The 22,778-nt window shown below is 40.8% G+C and overlaps 1 protein-coding gene across 2 annotated transcripts in view; it reads right to left on the bottom strand.

Moving 5' to 3' along the window:
• LOC148105837 (NACHT, LRR and PYD domains-containing protein 12-like) overlaps positions 1-22,778 on the bottom strand; it is a 219,542-nt gene that overhangs the window by 71,553 nt on the left and 125,211 nt on the right. The window contains exons 1-2 of one of the 2 annotated variants that reach the window (XM_087838936.1): positions 371-472; positions 109-258 (exon numbers count right to left, since the gene is read on the bottom strand). The exons of the other annotated variant lie outside the window; for it this stretch is intronic. Coding sequence (XP_087695062.1) covers positions 109-258; positions 371-459 — 239 coding nt within the window. The 5' untranslated portion in view covers positions 460-472. Of the gene's footprint in view, positions 1-108; positions 259-370; positions 473-22,778 lie in introns of those variants that run through there. 2 annotated transcript variants of the gene reach the window in all.

Genomic DNA, 22,778 nt, shown 5'->3' on the forward strand with positions numbered 1-22,778 from the left:
AAGAAAAAGAATAAATGTAACAGCTTCATGAGATAGGAAGGAAAAACTGGAAATATTAAATTAAAGACATGATGAACAATCTGAAACTCATAAAAATAATGTACTTACTCTTTGTCACATAACAGTCTTTTGTTAAAGTTTACACCAATACCCTTCGACTTGTTGCTCTTTAAGGAAACACAGCTGGGTTCAGGTCCAGGTTCTGGATTAGTTTTAGGGTTATGTCCAGCTGAGCCTGGTACGCCCCACAGCTCTGGGCTTTAAAACAACACACACAGAGGTATGAGTGTGAATAATGATGGAGCAGTGATGTGAGTGCTGAGCTGTGACATGGAGAAGAGTCATGGACAGTTAGAGATGGTCATCTCACCTCTGAGCTTTGGTCTGGCTCTCATGTTCCCCACACAGAGTGCTTTTAGAGGGAGGGACTCCCTCCTCTCTGTCCTCACACTGATCCATGCTGCTCAATTCACATCAGCTCACACACACTTTCTACCTTCACCTGCAGAGGAAACACAAATCATTCATGTGCACATCAACTGAGAGCTGCAGAGGTCGTGTCTGATGTGTTGGACTAACATCCATCTGAGACGCAGCTTTCATCAGTTCACTACAAAAAGTGTCACAGAGCTGAGTTCAGCCTCCAAATCCTCCATTACTGTAGTCCTACAAAGCAGCAGGTCAAACATGGCTGCAAAGAGCAGCTTTATGTCAGTAAGAATGTCCAGGACCGAGCTGACTGCTTACAGAGTTCATACTCTAACTGCTAGCTGCTCTGCTAGCTAAGCTAACTCAGTAACAGTGACTCTGACAGCAGTTACTGTGGAACAGCGGCCGAGCTCAGGACACATTCAGTGTGTTTAGTCTGAGTCCTGGACTCTGATTCAATGGATTCAATCCAGCTCAGAGTTTCATGTGTTCATCAGAATAAAATACATGTACTAATATAACAGAAGTAATCCTCTGAATGCAGGACTGTAATGGAGGATAAATAAGGTTTTTATAGCCTGAAAGAAACATTCAGTTCATATATTTGTAGACAGTGAAGCAGTTTTTAATACTGCAGCTGTTTCCTTCACCTGTGTGTGTGTGAGCCACACCTTCATGTGCTGCTTTAGAAATATGTGGTCTGACTGCTCAGACTGAGTCTAGGAGGAAAGTTCACACGCTGGAGAAAGTTTTGTTCCTGACTTTGTCAGAGTTCGGCTCCAAAGACAAAGAAGACGGAGCTCACAGTCTGTAGATGGTCCTCAGTGTGTGTGTGAAGCCAAGAAAGCACACAGGAGTGTGTTTATGTCAGCAAATCAGTGTGTGTGAAGAGTCTGAGGGAGTGTGTGAATGAGACTAAACACTGAAACCAACAGTCCAAGAAAAGCATCTGGATTTCTTTAAGTTTAACTTAAAAAAGTCCAGACATTCTTTTTGTCTCCATAATGCTGCAATGTTATCTGCCCCAGAAACACACTGTGCAGAAGCTCTGATGGTGACACAGAAAAGTCAAAGTGGAGATACTTCTGTACACCTTTGATTAGACTCATTACAAAAAGGAAAACAAAGTTTGAACACAGTCATGTTTCCAGTTCACTGACTTACATTTATTCCATGGACACTCACTCTAACCTGAACCACAGCTACAACCCAACATTGTTGAGGCCTCATCTCCTCCTTTCCTGACTGTAGAGCTTAAATATGCAACAACCAACAAATAAAAGAATTTGGTTCATTTCAAAGTAATTCACACGGTGACCAAGTAAAGTAACCGTAGTAAAGGAGACAACATCCCGTTGATGGTGGGATTATTTGAAAGATTTGCTTTAGTCACGTCTACAAATGCAGCTGAACCACCCGTGGATCCATGTTTGACCATTCTACCACTCTGAGCTCTGCTTTTTAATCATTTTATTATTATCATCATTTATTTATTCATTCTTTGGAGGGGGGCTATTTCCTAATGCCGCCCTAATAAGGTGATGTTCAAGGGGAAATATAACAGAAACTCTTTCAGTGTTATTCATTAATAAATTAACAGATAAACTGTGAAGAAGAAAAAAACTGAGATTTAAAGGAGAGAGTGAGAAACTTGATCATCCATCCTCATAATACATGTTTATCAGTATCTGCTGTGACCATACTGCAGTAATAACTACAAGTCTACATTTCTGTGACCGTTGATCAATCACAGCAGGAATCTGAGCTCATCTTTGCACACAGAGCAGCTTCAGCTCTGGGATAAACTGCTCGCTTCACATCCTTCTCAGCTCACAGACACTCATCCTGATATTTTCCTTTAACATTTGATGGTATCTGGAATAGTTGGCAGTAATAAGGATGATTTTCTGTAAAATAATATTGATATGAGCCGTGAATTATTCGTAGATGAGTGTTAGATTAGTTTGATGGGTTAACTCAGAGAGCTGAAGATATCGTGGACATGCTGACCTCGCTCCGTGGTGTACAGGGCCGTTTACCCTCATGATTAATATTCACAATAAAAAAATGAGGCGAACATCATGAAGTCTGTATGTGTTTCATAGTGTCGAACCACCTTTGTACAGTTAAAGCTAACAGTTACTACATGACGGAAACACCAACGTTATTTCTTTTATGTGTTTATCAGGTCACGCTGATTATTGAACAAAAACCCAAACATCAGATGGTAATCGAATTTTTTTGCTCTCTCTCCTCCTTAAACATGTTTTTAATGTTAGTTATCATTCAGAATTGGCGACTGGAACACGTATGACACGTACGAACATCAGGAGATAAAAACTCGATAAATATAACCTCAGTAAATGAAGTCAGTGTACAGCGGGGGTTATTATAGCTGTGTACTGGGGCCTGCACTTTGTCGGTGGTAATAACAGCTCGATTGCTTGCGAGGCGAGCGGGTCTGTCCCACGCTTTGCCGTGAGACTGGGCAGACATCTCCAAAATCATCGAAGCACTTTTGCAAAGAAGCTGTATCTTGACAAACCGACCAGACATCTGAAGATTAAACCGCTACATTCTCGGCTAAAATATTAAAACGGTATTTGGTGAGACACAAACAAAGTTTTTCAAAGTTCAGTTCTGTTAGTTTCCACATGGCAGTTGTTGGTGTGCAGTAACGCCTTCTAAAAACAATGGACACCAGGCCAAAGCAATGGTTCTGACTCGATTAGCGTTAACCCCGCCCCCTGGGTTTGATGGGTGAGGTTGACAGATAAAATTAATTTATGGTGAGACCTGAAGGAGTCAACTGAGGTCAAGATGGCGCCTGTGTTTGGCTGTCCCGCTGCCTTCGTCCGTGTGTTTGTTTATTTTATATGCTATGCAAGTGTTTTTGTTACAGTTTTTTCTGGTGTCACCTCCCTTAGGATTTATGATCGTCATGCGTTGCTAGCGATCAAATCTGCAATGGATAGCTTTCAGAGTCAACGAAACGAGGCTGTTTTCCTACCATCGTTAGAGCGTGACACAGCACCAGGTCTACCTCCACTCTTGCCGGTTAGCTCATTTTTGCTTCAGAGGCCTCGTTGGAGAAAGTGGGGGAAGCGAGCCTTCACATCCTGCTCCGTAGTCTTCGGAAAGAGATGGACCTTCGGGGGCTCTATTCCTGGGTTGCTACCAGTGAGATTCGGCTGAAACTTGTCGGAACTGGATTAATCCCCACAACCCACTATGTTTACCACCCAGGCTGAAAGCATGGAAAGCCAAGCCTCATCGTGGCAGGAACCCTGTTTTGCTGCGCGGCTTACCGCATAGCGCGGTAACTCTACCCCTGTCCTTGTGAGTCGCAGCCTTAAATGGATGTTAATTAATGCCCGCTCAATCACCAATAAGTCTTATACAGTGGGGCAAAAAAGTATTTAGTCAGCCACCGATTGTGCAAGTTCCCCCACTTAAAATGATGACAGAGGTCAGTAATTTGCACCAGAGGTACACTTCAACTGTCAGAGACAGAATGTGAAAAAAAATCCATGAATTCACATGGTAGGATTTGTAAAGAATTTATTCGTAAATCAGGGTGGAAAATAAGTATTTGGTCACCTCAAACAAGGAAAATCCCTGGCTCTCACAGACCTGTAACGTCTTCTGTAAGAAGCTTTTCTGTCCCCCACTCGTTACCTGTATGAATGGCACCTGTTTGACCTCATCATCTGTATAAAAGACACCTGTCCACAGCCTCAACCAGTCAGACTCCAAACTCCGCCATGGCCAAGACCAAAGAGCTTTCGAAGGACACCAGGAAAAGAATTGTAGACCTGCACCAGACTGGGAAGAGTGAATCTACAATAGGCAAGCAGCTTGGTGTGAAAAAAATCAACTGTGGGAGCAATCATCAGAAAATGGAAGACATACAAGACCACTGATAATCTCCCTCGATCTGGGGCTCCACGCAAGATCTCATCCCTTGGGGTCAAAATGATCATGAGAACGGTGAGCAAAGATCCCAGAACCACATGGGGGGACCTGGTGAATGACCTGCAGAGAGCTGGGACCAAAGTAACAAAGGTCACCATCAGTAACACACTACAACGGCAGGGAATCAAATCCCGCAGTGCCAGACGTGTTCCGCTGCTGAAGCCAGTGCATGTCCAGGCCCGTCTGAAGTTTGCCAGAGAGCACATGGATGATACAGCAGAGGATTGGGAGAATGTCATGTGGTCAGATGAAACCAAAGTAGAACTTTTTGGTATAAACTCAACTCGTCGTGTTTGGAGGAAGAAGAATACTGAGTTGCATCCCAAGAACACCATACCTACTGTGAAGCATGGGGGTGGAAACATCATGCTATGGGGCTGTTTTTCTGCCAAGGGGACAGGACGACTGATCCGTGTTAAGGACAGAATGAATGGGGCCAAGTATCGTGAGATTTTGAGCCAAAACCTCCTTCCATCAGTGAGAACTTTGAAGATGAAACGAGGCTGGGTCTTCCAACATGACAATGATCCAAAACACACCGCCCGGGCAACAAAGGAGTGGCTCCGTAAGAAGCATTTGAAAGTCCTGGAGTGGCCTAGCCAGTCTCCAGACCTCAACCCCATAGAAAATCTGTGGCGGGAGTTGAAAGTCCGTGTTGCTCGGCGACAGCCCCAAAACATCACTGCTCTTGAGAAGATCTGCATGGAGGAATGGGCCAAAATACCAGCTACTGTGTGTGCAAACCTGGTAAAGACCTATAGTAAATTTTTGACCTCTGTTATTGCCAACAAAGGTTATGTTACAAAGTATTGAGTTGTATTTTTGTTATTGACCAAATACTTTTTTTCCACCCTGATTTACGAATAAATTCTTTACAAATCCTACCATGTGAATTCATGGATTTTTTTTTTCACATTCTGTCTCTCACAGTTGAAGTGTACCTCTGGTGCAAATTACTGACCTCTGTCATCATTTTAAGTGGGGGAACTTGCACAATCGGTGGCTGACTAAATACTTTTTTGCCCCACTGTATTTTAAATGACTTGTTCTGCTCTGAGAAGCTTGACTTCATGTTTATCTCTGAGACGTGGCAACGTGAGAATGAAGTCTCACATCTTTTAGAGCTTTGTCCCGCTGACTGCTCATTTCTCTGTGCACCTCGGATATCTGGACGAGGAGGTGGAACAGCTGTAATTTTTAAAAATACTTTTTTATGCCAGATGATTTCTTCAAGCTGCTACAACTCTTTTGAGATGCTTTTGATAAAAATTGGAAGAGAACAGCCCATATACGGCATTTTAATTTATCGTCCACCTGGGTCTGCTGCGTCTTTTTTGTCAGACCTACAAGACTTTTTAACTTCCACTATTAAAATGGATAAGGTTATCATTGTTGGAGATTTCAACATTCATGTGGATGACTCAACAAAGAGTACTACTAAGGAGTTCCTGAGCATTATGGACTCTTTCAACTTTGTTCAGCATGTAGCAGGGCCTACCCATACGGCTGGGCACACTCTGGACTTGGTCTTCACCCATGGTGTTTCCCTTGACCACATGGATTTAAATGAAGTTGTTTTTAGCGACCATAAGTCAGTCTCTTTTACTGTATCTGTTAATTCAGAGTCCCATCCTCAAGGTTCTACTAGGCGCAGACTCTATAATTTCAGAGCTTTCGTCTCTTTTTAATTTTAAAAGTTCCTCTAACGAGGTTGAGCTTCTAACTAATTCTTTTAATGAACACTGTCTTGCCATTCTAAATCAGGTTGCTCCTCTCAAAACCAGTTATTGCTCTGTTAGTTCCCGGACACCATGGTTAAATAATCAGACTCGGTCTTCGACGCTCCTATCAAAAAGCAGAGCGTCTGTGGAAGTCCACCGGTCTGACTGTCCATCGTGAGCACTTTAAAGAACTACTTTACCTATATAATGAGTCAGTCAAAGAGGCCAGATCCTCTTACTTCAATAATCTTATAAATCGTCACAAAAATAATTCAAGAGTTTTATTTGATACCATCAACAGTATTGTTTCTCCTCCAACCCAGCACGCAGTTACTTTCTGATGAAGATTGTAATACTTTCCTTAATTACTTTGTAAATAAGGTGATGGACTTGAAATCCAAAATTTCCTCAAATGCCTCCCCTTATGAAGATACCCCTTGCTGTCTTGGATCATTTACCTCCTTTTCTCCAATCACACTCAATGACTTAATTATAGTTTTAGGTAAAATGAAATCCTCATCATGCTCTGTAGATATATTACCTCCCTCTGTCCTGTCCGGGTCTATCACCAGCATTGGTCCCACATTACTATCCATCATCAACAGTTCACTGAGGCAAGTCTATGTTCCATCTTATTTTAAACATGCTGAGGTAACTCCTCTGTTAAAAAAACAGAATCTTGATCCTAGCTCTGCTAGTAATTATCGACCTATTTCAAAATTGCCATTTGTAAGTAAATTACTTGAAAAAATTGTTGAAAATCAGTTCAGGTCTCTATTATGTAGATTACACATTCTTGACCCTTTTCAGTCTGGCTTTCAATAGCAGCACTCTACAGAGACCGCTCTCTTAAGAGTCTATAATGATCTATTAATGGCATCTGACGCAGGGAACTGTTCTGTGATCATTTTGCTTGATCTTAGTGCAGCTTTTGACACCATCGACCACAAAATCCTACTTAACAGGCTCAAGGTTTTGGCTGGTATATCTGGCTCTGCCCTAGACTGGTTTTCTTCCTACTTATCAGACAGGACCTTTTCTGTAAGGACTGATAGGTTCTCCTCTAACACTGCTGCCCTGACCTGTGGTGTCCCACACGGTTCAGTTTTAGGTCCATTACTATTTTCTTTTTATATGCTTCCTTTAGCTGGTATCATTCAATCTTTTAGCGACCTGTCTTATCATTTTTATGCTGATGACATTCAGCTCCATATGTCCTTTAAGCCTCATCAGCTGGATAGGCTGTCCACCCTAGTCCAGTGCTTAACCCAGGTTTCTGATTGGCTTTCAAGCAACTACCTTGTTCTAAATACTAACAAGACCGAGGCCATGATCATAGCTCCTCCTGAGCTACATTCTAAAATCAGTCAGGTTCTTGCCTCTTTCTGTCCATCTGTCAAGTCAAATATTCGAAATCTTGGTGTAATATTTGACTCTTCTCTGGGCCTTGACTCTCATGTAAAATCTTTGTCTCGTTCCTGTTTCTATCATTTAAGAAACATATCTAAACTGCAACATATGGTTTCCTCAGCTGAACTGGAAAAACTCATTCATGCATTTGTGTCATCAGGCTTAGATTACTGTAATTCCCTGTTTACTAGCTTGGATAAATCATATCTCTCGCCTCCAGGCAATACAAAACGCAGCAGCCAGACTACTAACTCGCTCTACCAAGCGTGTTCACATCACTCACATCTTATATTCTTTACATTGGCTCCCAATAGAATTTAGAATTCGCTTTAAAATTCTTGTTTTAACATACAGAGCACTAAATGGCCAGGCTCCAGATTATTTATCCAAGCTTCTTATAAAATACACTGCTTCTCGTCATCTCCGCTCACAGACTCAGAGTCTCTTAGTTGTTCCCCGTACACAACTGAAGACAAAAGGGGACAAAGCCTTTCAGTCTGTTGCACCAAGGCTGTGGAACAGTTTACCACTACAATTACGTTTGCTTGACTCTGTGGATTCTTTTAAAAAACAGTTAAAAACTCTCCTGTTCAAACAAGCCTTTTGTTGATCTACATATTTTATATTTTTTACATTATTTACATTTAATCTTTTACATTGTATATAATGTCTATTGATTTTATTGTTTATTTTAATATTTTAATATTTGTGTACAGCGCTTTGTGATTGTCTGTCTGTGAAAAGCGCTTAATAAATAAAGTTTACTTACTAACTGTGCCAAAATGAATTAATTAAATACACCATTAAATAGTTATTTAAATGTGGCAATAATCAATTTAAACATGAAAAACATAAAACATGCTCATAGGGGGTCATATGATTGTTGGGTTTTTCACAAATGCTCTAAAACTGTACAAGAAGGTTGCATGTGATGAAAAAATATTTTACTATGACTTCACCAGTCTCCCACAGTGCAATCTAAAAAAGATTATCTTGTAGGACACCCTCAAATCATTTACAGAAACTTTGACAGCCTAGAAAATTATTTCGGCTTTGTTAAATGCTCCGTACTGCCGCCAAGAGGTCTTTTTCACCCCGTCTTTCCCTACAGGTGCCACGGCAAACGGATGTTTCCGCTCTGCAGCTTGTGCGCTGAAGACAAGAAGCAGCACACAGCATGTGGGCACAGTGACAGTGAGCGGGTGTTGAATGGCACATGGGTCTTATTTGAGCTTGAAAAAGCTGTTGAGAAAGGATACAGGATTGTTTCTATTGATGAGGTGTGGCACTTCCCCAACAAGACTGACACATTGTTTACAGACTATGTGAAAGCCTTTCTAAAACTTAAACAGGAGGCCTCGGCGTATCCAGAACATGTGAAAACACCTGACGAGCAGCAGAAGTACATAGATGAGTATTATGAGAAGGAGGGAATAATGCTAGATCCGTCCAAGATATGTGTAAATAAAGCTGTTGGAAACTGTAAGAAGCTGTTGCTAAACTCATTATGGGGTGGTTTCAGTATGAGGTCGAATATGGCGTCATCTGAGTTCATCACAGACCCTTCCAGGTTTAGCCAGCTAATGTTTAGCGACCAGGATGACGTGTGGCAGTTTTGTTTCATCTCTGACGACGTCGCCATGGTGCAATGGCTCCACTCTGATGGTAGAGCATCCCGCATGAAGGACGTTAATGTCTTTGTGGGGGCCATGACCGCTGCACATGCCAGACTCATGCTGTATGATTTGTTAGACAACTTGCAGCAGTGCGTGCTGTATTGTGATACAGACAGCATCATTTTCACGGCACGCCCTGGCGACTGGATGCCTCCTCTAGGACCATTTCTGGGGGAGCTCACCAGCGAATTAGATTCTGGAGAGGGAGGTGTGGAGGATCACATAGTAGAATTTGTTTCCGGTGGGCCAAAATGCGACACATATCACACATCGCTGGGCAAGACCCAGGTCAAATGTAAAGGCGTAACACTAAAAGCACTAAACTGAAAAGTTGTCACCCACGAATCCTTGAAAGGCTTAGTCCACAAGTTTGTAGCCAATCAGACATCAGACGCACACCTAGTCGCCATCTCTGATAATATCAGATGTGATAAAAAGAAGCTTCATTTGAAGAATGAAACCATTGTGAAGAAGCTTAAGGTTGTCTACAATAAGCGCCGTGTGCTCCCAGACTATACAACCCTGCCTTATGGATTTTAAATTAGATCAGGGGTTTGACGCCAGGTTACAGCACCCGTTCAGCACGGTGGCCAGCGGTTCCAGTAACTGTGGAAAGACGTTTTTTGTTAAAAGCGTCATTGAAAATTCTTCCAGGATTATATCACACAGCACTGATAACATTGTGTATATATACTCATGCTGGCAGCCACTATATGACCAGCTTCTTAAGATAAGAGACATAAACTTTGTTAATGGTATACCCGAATCTCTTGCTGATGACACCCTTCTTCCCGCAGACAAGAACAATTTGTTAACCCTTTAAGACCTACCATAGAACCAAGTCCGCCAGAGCTTATATTATATTTTTACATGTTGTAGTGACATTTTTGGGAGCATTTCAAGTTGATATACATCAATTCAACCATTATAGCCCAAGTTTTAATAATATGTATGCATTAAGTGCATAGTAATTACATAAATTGCAAAAAAGTGCAATAAACTACCAAAAAAATGAAAATTGGTTTTGTTTTTTTAACATATATTTCTAGTTAGAGAAATTTAAGAGGCTTACCCCCCAAAACTGTAAATACAAAAAAGTTGCACAAAATAGTTTCCTACCACAGGAAATTTATTTTGAGTGTCTTCATATTTTTTATTTTTGAAATACGCCAACTAATATTGGTTAAAAATCCAAGAGATAAATATCAAGTCATGCTTTTAGGTAGGCAAATCTTTCCTGGTAATACTAAATATATTATAGAAGCGTTTAATGATGCCACATCCACAACATACGGGTATGTTTTAATAGACTATAAAGCTAAGACCCCGGACTATTTAAGACTCAGAAGAAATTTACTGTCAGACCGTCCGGTTGTTTATATCCCAAAACAAAAAACAGTGAAGAGGTGAAAGGATGTCATCACGCATGCGGAGGAATCTGTCTCTGTTGGAGTTGATATACAAGTCTCCCCCGGCTCTACGCAGAGTTATTATTAGTAATGCAAACTTCATCAATGCATTGTGTGAGATAGCCTTTAACGTATTGCAAGGTAACATTTCACTGACCAATCAGAAGTACAAACAGCTAAAAAAAAAATCTCTAATCAGACTGATTGCTGAAGAAAAGATCAAAACTTTGAAAAAGAGAAAGACAATCAACCAATCTGGCGGGTTTTTACTACCCTTATTAGGGGCTGCAATCCCTTTCATAACCAGTCTGATAGCAAACAGGTGAAAATGGAACATGTGCAAAAGATGTTTTTGCTGCCCCAACATCAGCTGGACTTATTGAAGCAACCGCAGCAGTACACAGGCAACATCAGACAACAGGCTCAGAAAGACTTGGACAAGGAGATGCTTCAAGTGTTACAGAATCAGACATAGATGTGGATGAGAAAGCTAAAAATATGGTGATATTCTCCAAAGATACCTCTCACTTGTGAGACAAGGTACCCGTGAAAAGAATATATTGTCTTTATCCCTACCGGAACAATTTAACATGGATGTGCAAACCCAGCCTGCGGACACCCAACCTGTTTATGGTGATGCTGGTGTGAAGGATTTTATTGCAGAGGATGTTTTGACACACATACCTAAAAGGAGAAGGAGGAATGCAGAACTCATTCTCTTGTTGGCCAGACTTGATTTCTTACAATGACAAAGGCGAAATTGTTGTTGATAAACACACCATCCCGGGTTCACACATTTATGACCTGATTAAAGCCGTCACAACCACACACACACCTTCAGACCTATTGGCTGGACAGAGTTTTTAAAGGCTGTTTCAGATTTAAACATACCGTTATCAGCCATATCCAACACCGGGGTACGTAAGACCATTGCCATGTATAAAACTGATCACACACTGACTGAAGACCCTGAAGCATTTGAGTGTAACTTTCATTCAAATTAAACTTTATACACAATTACAAAATGGAAAAAAATACCAAATATTAAAACACTACAACCACTTAAGAAACAAATAAAACCAATCACAATCAACATCAAAATATGATAATAGAAACATAGAAGAGACATATCATACAATTCATATACGTTCATGTGATCTCTACGTTCAAAAACCCAATAACCTTCAATCCTTCATTTAAATTACATTTCAATTTCAGCTGGCAGCTGTTGGAGTCAAATTGTTAAATGTTGTCATTGTGTTACTTAAATGTGTAAGACTTAGTTCAAGCAGCAGGATCAAAGACATTCCAGACGTGGTCTGTGTGAGTATGGCTGATTGTTGTCTTGTAATGGGGAATAAACTGAGTAATTCTGCCTTGAAAGGGGATGAAATACATTGCAAAGTATTTACTGGGCAGCACGTAGTATGTAGATCATTGAAGGAAGAAAGTAATGAATTTGTGCACAAAGCAGATGGAACAGTGAGTGTGAATGTGTCTGACGTCACTGTGTGTGTGAGCCACAGAGAGGTGTGAAAGACAAAGTCAAACATCCAAACTCAGCCTGCAGTTCTGTTCTGTGATTCTACATTTGACTATCCGTTGAGTTTGGTGTGTACTTCTGCTTTGTTCAGATGCATTTAGATACATCACCTCCACTCTCCTATCTTTCCTTCTCTACCATTGCCTCCTAACTAGGGATGGGTACCGGTATCCGGTGCCATAATGGCTCCGGTTCTGACATAAACGTAAGTAACCAGACTGAAAAGCAGCGCACATTTCGGTGCTTTTTTTCGGTGCTTTTTTTCCTGAGATGTCATACACTGGATTCTAGCCAATCATTTTACCTTTCCAAGGAGAGTAGGCGGGCCCAGGTACATTCTTTTAGAGCAGAGCTACAGATTAAAAACGCCCAAGGCGAAGCGGTCAAAGTCTGGCTGTACTTCACAGCAAAAGATGCAAACTCAGCAGCCTGCAACAAGTGCTTTAAGGTGATACTGTGCAAAGGAGGTAACTGATGAAACAGGGAGGCTGTAGCTCAGGGGTAGAGCTGGTCACCAACTGATCGGAAGGTTGATGGTTCGATCACAGGCTCCTCCAGTCTGTATGTCACATATCCTTGGGCAAACTAACCCCAACTTGCTCTCCAATGCATCCATCCCAGTGTGAATGTGTGTGAACGTACTTAGAAAGGACTGAGTGTAGATAAAGTGCTTGTGAGAATGGGTGTGATTGGGTGAATATGGCATGTTGTATAGAGCACTTTGAGTACTCGGCGACGCATAGCGTTTTTTGTAAAAGCCGAGAAATGCACCGTATTTGATAGCTTGCTGCAAGACCTCACACGGAGCACATCTACTGCGGGTGTGGTGCCTGTTATCGGACCCGGAGTTAGCAACATCCCCCAAGAACCCGAAGAGGAGAGTCCTGGCCCCTAGCCCTGCCAGTGTAGCAGAAATGATGAGGATGATGATGGCAGCAGCAGCTGCTCTTCTCTGGGTGAGTAGCTTAATGTTGTTCGTGTGTAATTTACGTTGAGTAGGCTAACCACGTTATTACATTAATGCATGTAAGGTGAACTAGCAAACACCGTCGTAGTTACATGTGTCTGTCTTCTTGTTTGATAGAGTGAAACCATATATGTCCTATAGCTGCAAAAAAGGCTAACATTGTTATCTTTTTACAAAAAAAACAGCTAAACATGAGAGGTTTTAGGACAAAATTTGTGTTCTCCATTCTTTAAGCAGTGATTCGAGCACCGATTAAGCACCGGTACTGTTTCAAAAGTACCGGTTTGGCACCGGTATCGGATAAAACCTAAACGATACCCATCCCTACTCCTAACATGCCTCCTTCCTCCTCTCCTCTTCCTTTTCTTTCAGCCATCAATAGCATGACAGTCTTATTCATTATGATCCACGCATTTTATTTGGTAAAGCTTTAGTTCAGAATGCCCTTACTAATGCAACACTCCCCATTTACCCAGGCTGCCACTTGGAGTACACTGGCTTGTGGCCCCTTGTGCCAGCATTAGTGCTTTCCTCCTTTCTGCTGCTCACAATTCACCGATCACACTTTGACTATTACCATTAAAACAAGAGTCAGAAAATTTAGCAACAGAGCTACAATACTTTAAATGTTAAAGTTTCCTGATTCACGTGTGGATGTTGCATAAGAAAAGCATGATGTATAAAGTATAAGTGTTTCTGACCAGTTGTTCAGGTTCCTTCATTTTTCCCTGAAATCTATCAAATACTGACCAACAGACTGATGGCACAGCAGTGCAAAGGCTGCAGAACCTGCGTCTGAAGCCTCTGGTTTAAAATAGTTCAAATAAATAATCCAGCTATAGTTGTCAGTATTTCCACTGCTGCACAGGAAATAACTTTATTATAAAATAAATAATAAGAAATAAACTTTATTTTTCAAACAAAAGCTTTACACAACTTGTACATTCACACAAGCACTTTTTCCATGTTTCTAAGTGCTTCCTGTCTAACATTCACACTCTAATGGATGCATCGGAGAGCAACATGGGGTTAGTATCTTGCCCAAGGACATCATGCAGACTGGCATTAAACCACCAACCTTCTGGTTAGCGGGTGACCTGCTCGACCACCTGAGTTACAGCCACCTCATCAAAGTGACCAATCACATTAGAATCCTGTCCTGCTTTGGGCTCCGCCTCCAAACCATCCAAAGCGGGTTTATTTGCACCATGTATGCAGGTAAACTCAAACATCCATTCAGCTGCTTCAGAAGGAAAATGTCAGCTTGTGGTTTCAATCACAGGAAACTCACAGGTTAGAGTCCAGCCAGAGGGCTGCTGTTGTTTATCTGTAAAGTCTTTACATTTACAGAAATAAATAATTATGTGGACACATCTGGATCATCAGCAAACATGAAACCAGGTGACCACCAGGACCAAGCTGACTGCTGACACAGAGTTCATACTCTAACTGCCAGCTGCTCTGCTAGCTAAGTGAACTGATGTTAAAGGTCAGAGTAAAGAAATGACGTGATGCTGCTGGGAGTGACACCACAGACTAGCAGCATTTAGTTACTCAGCATATAATGCAGTTAATCTGAAATCGCTTTTTCTCTCTGAAACAAAGTGACAGCAGACTGAGTCAAAGACAGAAACCTTATTTAAACACCAAATATTCACCGGCTTCACTTCCTGATCCAGGATTCAAAGAGGACGTTGCACTTACTCAGCTTCTTCCCATGAACGTCTTCACTCTGCAGCTCTGCTGTCTGGACCAGGTCTGTGTAGAAACAGAGACAATCTTCTGCTTCATCAGTCCTCTGTGTCTGCAGGCTGAAGTCACATTAAACACTTGACACCAGCAAAGAGTCTGAAGCTCACAGGTCAAAGGTCAGCTGCTGCACCTTGTGTGATATTGTTTGATCAATAATTAACCCGCAGCAGGTTTCTGCTCCAACTCCAACACACTGAACAACCCTGAGAACAAATCAGATGATGTGGGTGTGTCTGCAAGCTTCAATAGTATTAAACACCTCACACCAGCAATGAGTCTGAAGCTCGCAGGTTAAAGGTCAAAGGTCAGCTGCCACACTGTATATAACATTTCAAAATGTAACCTGACTGTGGGCGTGTGTGCAGCCATAAACAGTTTAAACATTAAACACTGAACCATAAAAGAAACTTAATCTGCAGCTCACAGGTCAAAGGTCAGCTGCTGCAGCCAGTTATGACTTTACATAAATCATTATGTTTTCCCTCTCAGCACTTGGGCTGTTTTGACTCAGCTACACTATGGGAAATGGCCAATGGTTCCACAGCTGTTCTTGTTCACAGCATCATCCAGTTAGAGAGGAAACTGTATAATGCAATGATGATGTTGCAGCGTCATGCTGCAGTTGTTGCTCCTCCTCCACATGCTTACCTGCCACAGTTTAACTCCGCCTCTTAAACAGTCATGTCACCTGATCTGCATGTTTCGTTGTACGGTGACGTCATCTTGACGTTGACGAGGAGGGCAAGAAAAACTAGTTTTGTCCTGCAGATGGCGATCTTGCACCGTGTTCAGAGAGCCGACACTTTGATGGTGCTGGTCTACTCCACTTACTTTTAGCCTGGGTTGGACTCTATATGAGCAGCTTCCACTCTGGTTTTCACTGTTAAATACACTTGTTTGATTTCACTTGTAAAAGTTGGAAAATAAATATTAAATTATTTGTTGGTACACTTTTTTGCTTCATTTGAGGAATAACTGTTAAGGTGGAGAAATGATTCAGGTTAAAATAGTGGTGCTTTAAATTACTGCAGATGTATAATGTAATTTAAAATGTTGATAATGGTTGTAGTGGGTTTGTAATGTAAATGTGTTCTGATTAAATGTGACATTGATGGTGACGCTGCATAAACCTGATAAAACAGTTCTATTAGTGGGTCTGTGTGATCAGCATCAGTGGGTTAAGGTGAGGCCTTGGCTAGTAGAACGTCATGTTGGTGGATGACAACACATGAGCCAACATCAGACTCCGAGCGCTACGATGCTAAAGATCAGAAGATCCAGTGTGACATCATCGTTACCTGGCAACAGAAGCCCTCAGCCCATCTGACTTTATTGGAGGATATTTACACCAGCAACACTGTTTAGTTTGATATGACGGATTAACAACATGCTGTGATATCCAGTTCATCTGTAATAGATACTGGATCTAATCAGTCAGCAGATATTTGATCACCTTATTTATAACTATACTAGAAACAAATACAACTGTGTTGGTGATTCATGCAAACTTGCATATCAGCCTTTTAAGGTTTTGTAGTATTGAGAACAAAGAGGTTGTGTTAGGGCTGAAAAGCCCGACTTGTTCTCCTCTGCAGGTCATCAAATGCACCACAGAAGTTTGTATTTGCACAAGCCTGTATATGTTTGATGGCTTTATTATTCTCTGTTCAAAGACAATAAATGTGGAAAATGTCTCATGTAGTATCAGCTTCATTTAAAAATGACTGCAAACATTTAGAGAACATGTGCTGCTGTTTGTCCTACATTTCAACACTGAGTTAACCCTGAAAACGTGATGGCAGGTGGCAGATTGGAGTTCACATGAAATATCGGCTGTATGAAGACTGGAAAATATAGATGATACAAATACGCAGCCAAACATTTGTGGACATGGATAAACTATCTGATCCAAAAAGCAGGAAGTGACACAGCTAGAAAATGAAAGTGTGTAACAGCTGAAGTCAAATGTAATGCAGAGTTGAATCTGCACTTGGATCCATCTGTGAAAGGTCCACATGTAGGGATTACATGAGTCATGATGTTTGTCAGTCCAGCTTGATAACTCCATCTACTACTACTGGGCTACATAGGGGGCACTAGCGAGCCAGCAATGGAGTAGGACGTGTTTCTGAAGGCTCCCGCTAACCGAGTTTCAGAAATAGTTTTTTTTCAACCTACAAAGTCTCATTTTATGTCACAGGGGAAGCTAACAGTTTTATTATTATATTAAATAATATTATATTAAAGCTTCATGCAAGACAAAATGGCATCTAACCTAAGGAAATACAAGTACACAGGAGGAACAGCGGCTAGGCCCGGTGCATCCTCGGCCGAGAATACCAATGGTGGCCCAAGGGCGGCGCCCAGCTCAGCGACCACTGAGGAACAGGCTCAGCAGAGCGATGGGTGCTTTGTGTAAACTGATGCCCTGAAATTGGAGCTTCTTCAATCCATCAAAGACGATATCAGCGTGGTGTTAAAAGAAGAACTCAGGAATAACATTAGGGCTGACGTGCAAGAAGTGAGAAATGAGATCGCTAACAATACGGCGGCAGCGTGAGCTGAAATGGATGGAGTACATACACATACAATGAAACTCATGAAGACCAGACAGAGTCCAAGCATGAGATTCTGTTTGTCATCTTGTCCAAGTCACTAGTAAGTGATACATAGACTAGTGGACGAATATCATTTTGGAGGACAGATGGTTGCATCATAGAGGAGAAAACAGAATGCTGATGAGGGGTCTTGAATGAGTGAGCTGATTGTGAGTTTCTGATGTGCGAAGAAGTTTTAACATGGTACACATTTGGTTACATTAGAAGAAATTCATTATGTGATGAGACAACAGGGTTACGTTGTGAGGTGTGAGGTGTGTGGCTGATTGGATGAATGTTTGAGATTAATCTGGCTGATGATTTGTCTTTTGTTACAAAGTTGAATCTGCCAGTTAGGTTTGGTATAATTTCCCCTCCTGGGATGAAGAACACGTGTCCTGACTTAACAAGGCCTTTCTTTCTTTTTTCCTTTTTATTTTGTTACTTTCACAGTTCACTAAAAGTTTGTTGCTAAATCTCTGTCATTTAAAGCACATCTGAATGTTTGAACAGGAAGAACTACACAACATGTTGTCGGGAACGGTTGCAAAGTGAGTTTCTCCAAAATTAAAATGGGTTCAGGAGAAAGCCACTTATTGGGACAATTAGGAAGCGAGTCCCTGTCTAAAAGGATTCAGCGGTAAGGACACAACTTAATAATGTTTTTCTACCACAGGATTACTGAGTTTTTGTGTGAAGGAAACTGTGTTTACAGGCTGTATGTTGGTGATGAAATTACACTGTGTTGTTGAAGAATGTGAATATTACAGTGGAGATGTGAATACAGTGAGAGAGACATACTGTGTTGAAACCAGTGTTACTTCTTTTACAGCAGAGTGTTAACCTTATGACCTTTTACAGCACCTCTGGAGTCTGGTGACCCAGGCCTGACCTAGGATGCTACTGCTAATGTTTCTCTAAGAGTGCTGGTAAAGGATTCAGCACAGACAGACAAGTGACGACTGAGCAGATGTGCAGGGTTATAGAATAGTTAAAATAGGGCTCATTATCTGACCACTATTGAGCTCATAGTGATGAAATAAGTGAGTGACAAACTTAAGGAAAGTCACTGATTACAATGTGGGAGGAAGTTGAGATGATCGATGATTTGGAGCAAATTATGGCAAAAAAGCAGAGGTTTAATGATTTGGAATAAGCCTGCAATGATACTTGTCTCTGTGATGCTGAATACTTTATTACTCTTATGAGCTACAGTTGTTTGCAAATGTGAAGTTTGTTTTAATTTACAGGGTTTTGTCTACAGGCAAGGATACAGGCTCCGGGTGGAGCTGGGAGTTGAACAATCTTAACATTTAACCACTGACTAATGTTTCTTTGACACAGGGTTACAGGTTTGGAGTGGAGCTGCTCGAAGAGAAACCCTGGAGAATTTTTCAGAGAGAATGTGCAACATTCTTGTGCATGTCTCATAGTGTGGAGTTGACACAAGGCGAGAGCCGTGTGGCAAAAGAGGAGTGTCAATTTTTAACTTGCAGGTGTCGTGAGGTGCCATGAATAGGAGTGACTGAGGAGATCGTCCACAAGATGGAAGCTGAGGCCTGGAGAGAGGCTTCTGGAGGATCATGGAGGAGCAGAGATCACCTTCAGCACAGCAAACATCCCACAGTGAGCTGTGCTACTGAGCTTCCAGAAGATCGTCGAGAGGAGACTTTGAACAGCAAACAACCAGAAGGAGTGAAAGAGATTCAACGTTGACGTTGAGGAAGACAACTAGGGTGTACGATGTGCTCTGCCCTAATTCTTCAGAAGCAGAAGGATGAAGGGAGCGTGCCAAGCTCTAATCGACGGTGCAGAGAGGAAGTTCAGCGATGGAATTGTGATTCTGTGAACAGCACAGACGCCAGGTGACTGGGAAATAGCTGACAGCACTTTTCCCAAGGATGAAGATCACCTAACGTGTGTCACTTTGCCATGCAGACTTGATACTGCAGAGGGGCTTTTGTTTACATTTGCATCATGTGTTACACTTTTTGAATCTTTAATTTTAAATTGTAACTAACATTTAAAAACATTTGATACAATGTGGAAAGAGGAAGAGTATTTCCACCAGGAGCAGAAACGTCTGACTCAGCATGACGATGCTGTTGGTGGATACTGAAGAGCTCAGCCTGTCAACACAGGATTAGGTTATCGTTTTTAAAAATGTTTATTCAATTATATTCTGAGGCCAGTTATCTGGTATAATGATTGGAAGTCTATTAAAATAACAATAAAATCAGAAGTGTGGTCTTTTGGTTGTTTTTTGTTCAATAAGCAGATGTTGATGTTTCAGCAATGCAGTAACTTAAGTTTAAAAGGCTTGTTAGAAACTATGAAACACATCATACAGACTTGTGGACATTAGAAGACAACTAATAATCATCATGAATAAGACTAAAGGCAGGAAGGTGTCCTTTATAACTAATAATATTTATAGTGGTTGGCACCTCCAAATTTATATCATAGTCTGTCTGCAGCTGAGACAATACAAACTCAAACTGTGGGGAGAAGATTATATCACTTCAGTTTAAATTGACCTGGAAGCGCCACATTTTCACAGACTTCTTTATTTACAGCATTTTTTACGTGCTGTATAGATTATACAGTTAGGTCCATAAATATCTGGACAGAGGGAACTTAATTTGTAATTTTGGTTCTGTACATACACTAAAATCAATTTTAAATGAAACAACTCAGATGTGTTTGAAGTGCAGACTTTCAGCTTTAATTCAGGGGGTTGAACAAAGAGATTGCAGAAAAATGTGAGGAACTAAAGCATGTTTAACACAATCCCTTCATTTCAGCGGAAATGTAGAGGAAAAATTAGAAAAATTAAATAACTTAATTAAATTAATTAAATAATACGATTGTCAGCTGATAACCAGCTTCATGCGACCGCTTATCCTGGTCCCAGTGTTAGGGTCAGTGAATCCAGTTAACAGAAAGATATCCTGGATATACTTGACTGACTTTTTAGACTCAAGATTAATAATCATAATAAAAATTATAGTCTAACATCCAGAAATCTGCACGATGTGTTTCATTATGTCTAACAAGCCTTGTACAGTTAAAGCTAACAGTTACTACATGACTGAAACACCAACATTATCTCTTTTATTAAAACATGCATATTAGGGCTGGTATCATCACTCATTTCTAGAATCGATTCAATTTGATTCAATTTGATTCAATTTGAATTGGGGAAATTTTGCCTCAGACAGTCAGAAATATTATAATTCAGGTCATGCGTCAGTACATTTCTATATTTTTATATCTATAAAAAGAAATCTGACACTTGCCAGACTTTATCAAAGGTGTGAGCATCACAGCAGATGTCTTTGTGTCAAAGTAGCTGAGGATAAAACAGAAAAACATGAAGGTTTTCCTGGCCTGGGATTTTATACAAATATTCTGCAGTACATCAAAAACGAAAGAAAACCATTAATGAACATATGAACATTACCTGATGCTGCTGACGTGAAGCAGAGCAAAGTTACAGAGGTTTTATTACAAACACAGCTGAGCATTTTGCAATTTTGCATCATTTTAAAAAGTTTAAATTTGTTCAGTATTGAACGGCAGAAACGAGGCTTTGTTTTCAGAAGTAAGTAAAAGAAAAAAAAACAGCGGCCGACAGGCTGTAAGAACGGTAGACTTGTGCATAACAAGCAAGGGAATAATGCAGAAAACAGATTTTTAGACGGGAAACTGTTCTTGAAGTACAGAGAGAGAGAGAGAGAGAGAGAGAGAGAGAGAGCTGTGCATGAAGTGTGATTTTATCGTGGTGGCAGCAAAACAATCAGAGGGAATTCATGACGATGTTTATGTGAAGTGTAGTTTGGATCTTCTTTTGCTGCTGGTTTACTCAATTTTGTTTGGAGAGAGATCAAACCTGCAGCTTCAGAATCAGCGCAAAAAGGGCGTAAACACAAAGCGCGGACCCGCCGAAACATCAGAATCAGCGAGCTGTCGGCTTTCAGCTCGTGTCCGTGCAGTCAGGTGAGAAAATCACATCTCTCTGATTCTGATGCGTCGGCGGCTCCGCGCTTTGTGTTTACGTCTTTGTGCAGAATCCGTGTTCCTGCTCTCATTGACTGTTTTAGCTGTTTGGTGGTTGTTGAAATTTTGGGAGGTTTAACCTGAGATTCTGGAGTTTTGGCCAAAATAAATTTATATTAAAAAATCGATTCAGGTTTTTAATGAATCGATATCACGTTATCCAAGCGAGAATCGATTTTAATCGATAAATCGATAATCAAAACCCACCCCTAATGCATATACATGGGTCACACTGCTTATTGAAACCCCCCAAAGATCAGATCTTAATCAGACAGGTTTTTGTTTTTTGTTTTCAAAGTTTAGACTTTGCTTCTATTGGACTTTTTTATCAGTAACACGTGCTTACTTTTTGCAGGAACAGTTGAAACTAACATAAATAAATAACTCAAGAGGTGATAGTCAGCAGGGGGTTTACAAGTTGTGTGCCGCGTTGTCGGCGGTATAAGCTCGACCACTTGCAAGGTGAGCTGGCAGACATCACTGAATTCATCAGAGATGATTAGGTTCATTTTGACAAAGTGAGCAGATATTTAACCTCCTAGGACCTGGCGTCCACATATTTAATACAACCATAAAATACCCTATAAATACCATAAAATTGCTAATTTACTCAAAATAAATTTAAGACATCAATGTTAAAGGTTAAATTATGATAACGAATACATGCAACTATAACTGATTACATAAAAATGAGGATTTCTTAAGCTAAAGCCAAAGTGCTGACTCATTTGACATGTTACTCTCAAATGTTTTCCCTAATAACAATAACATAATTACACTTTAGCCACAAGAGGGCAGCAGCATTAATATAAGTCACATGTATATAAAGGTACAGTGATTATATTACAGTGATTTTGACAAAAACAAAACAGAAGTTGATGGCAGTGTGTTTTTCCATGAAAGAATAATTACGCACACCCCACTTTGCAGTTATTTATTTTTAATGTGTAATTTGTAAATGTTTGGAATCATGTATGATTTTCCTTCCACTTCTCACGTGTTCACCACTTTGTGTTGGTCTTTCACGTGGAATTCCAATAAAATTGATTCATGTTTGTGGCTGTAATGTGACAAAATGTGGGAAAGGTCAAGAGGGCCGAATACTTTTGCAAGCCACTGTAAAGTTCACTATCAGTAACATCATAGCACCCACCCAGCTGTATAGAAACTCCATCATGCTAGCTAGTAGGCAGTACGAGTTATTGTAACTGACTGTAAAAAGTCAGCACAAGGAAAATAA

This window comes from Neolamprologus brichardi, chromosome 3 (assembly GCF_056152115.1).
Source record: "Neolamprologus brichardi isolate AB-2024 chromosome 3, ASM5615211v1, whole genome shotgun sequence".
Lineage (NCBI taxonomy): Eukaryota > Metazoa > Chordata > Actinopteri > Cichliformes > Cichlidae > Neolamprologus > Neolamprologus brichardi.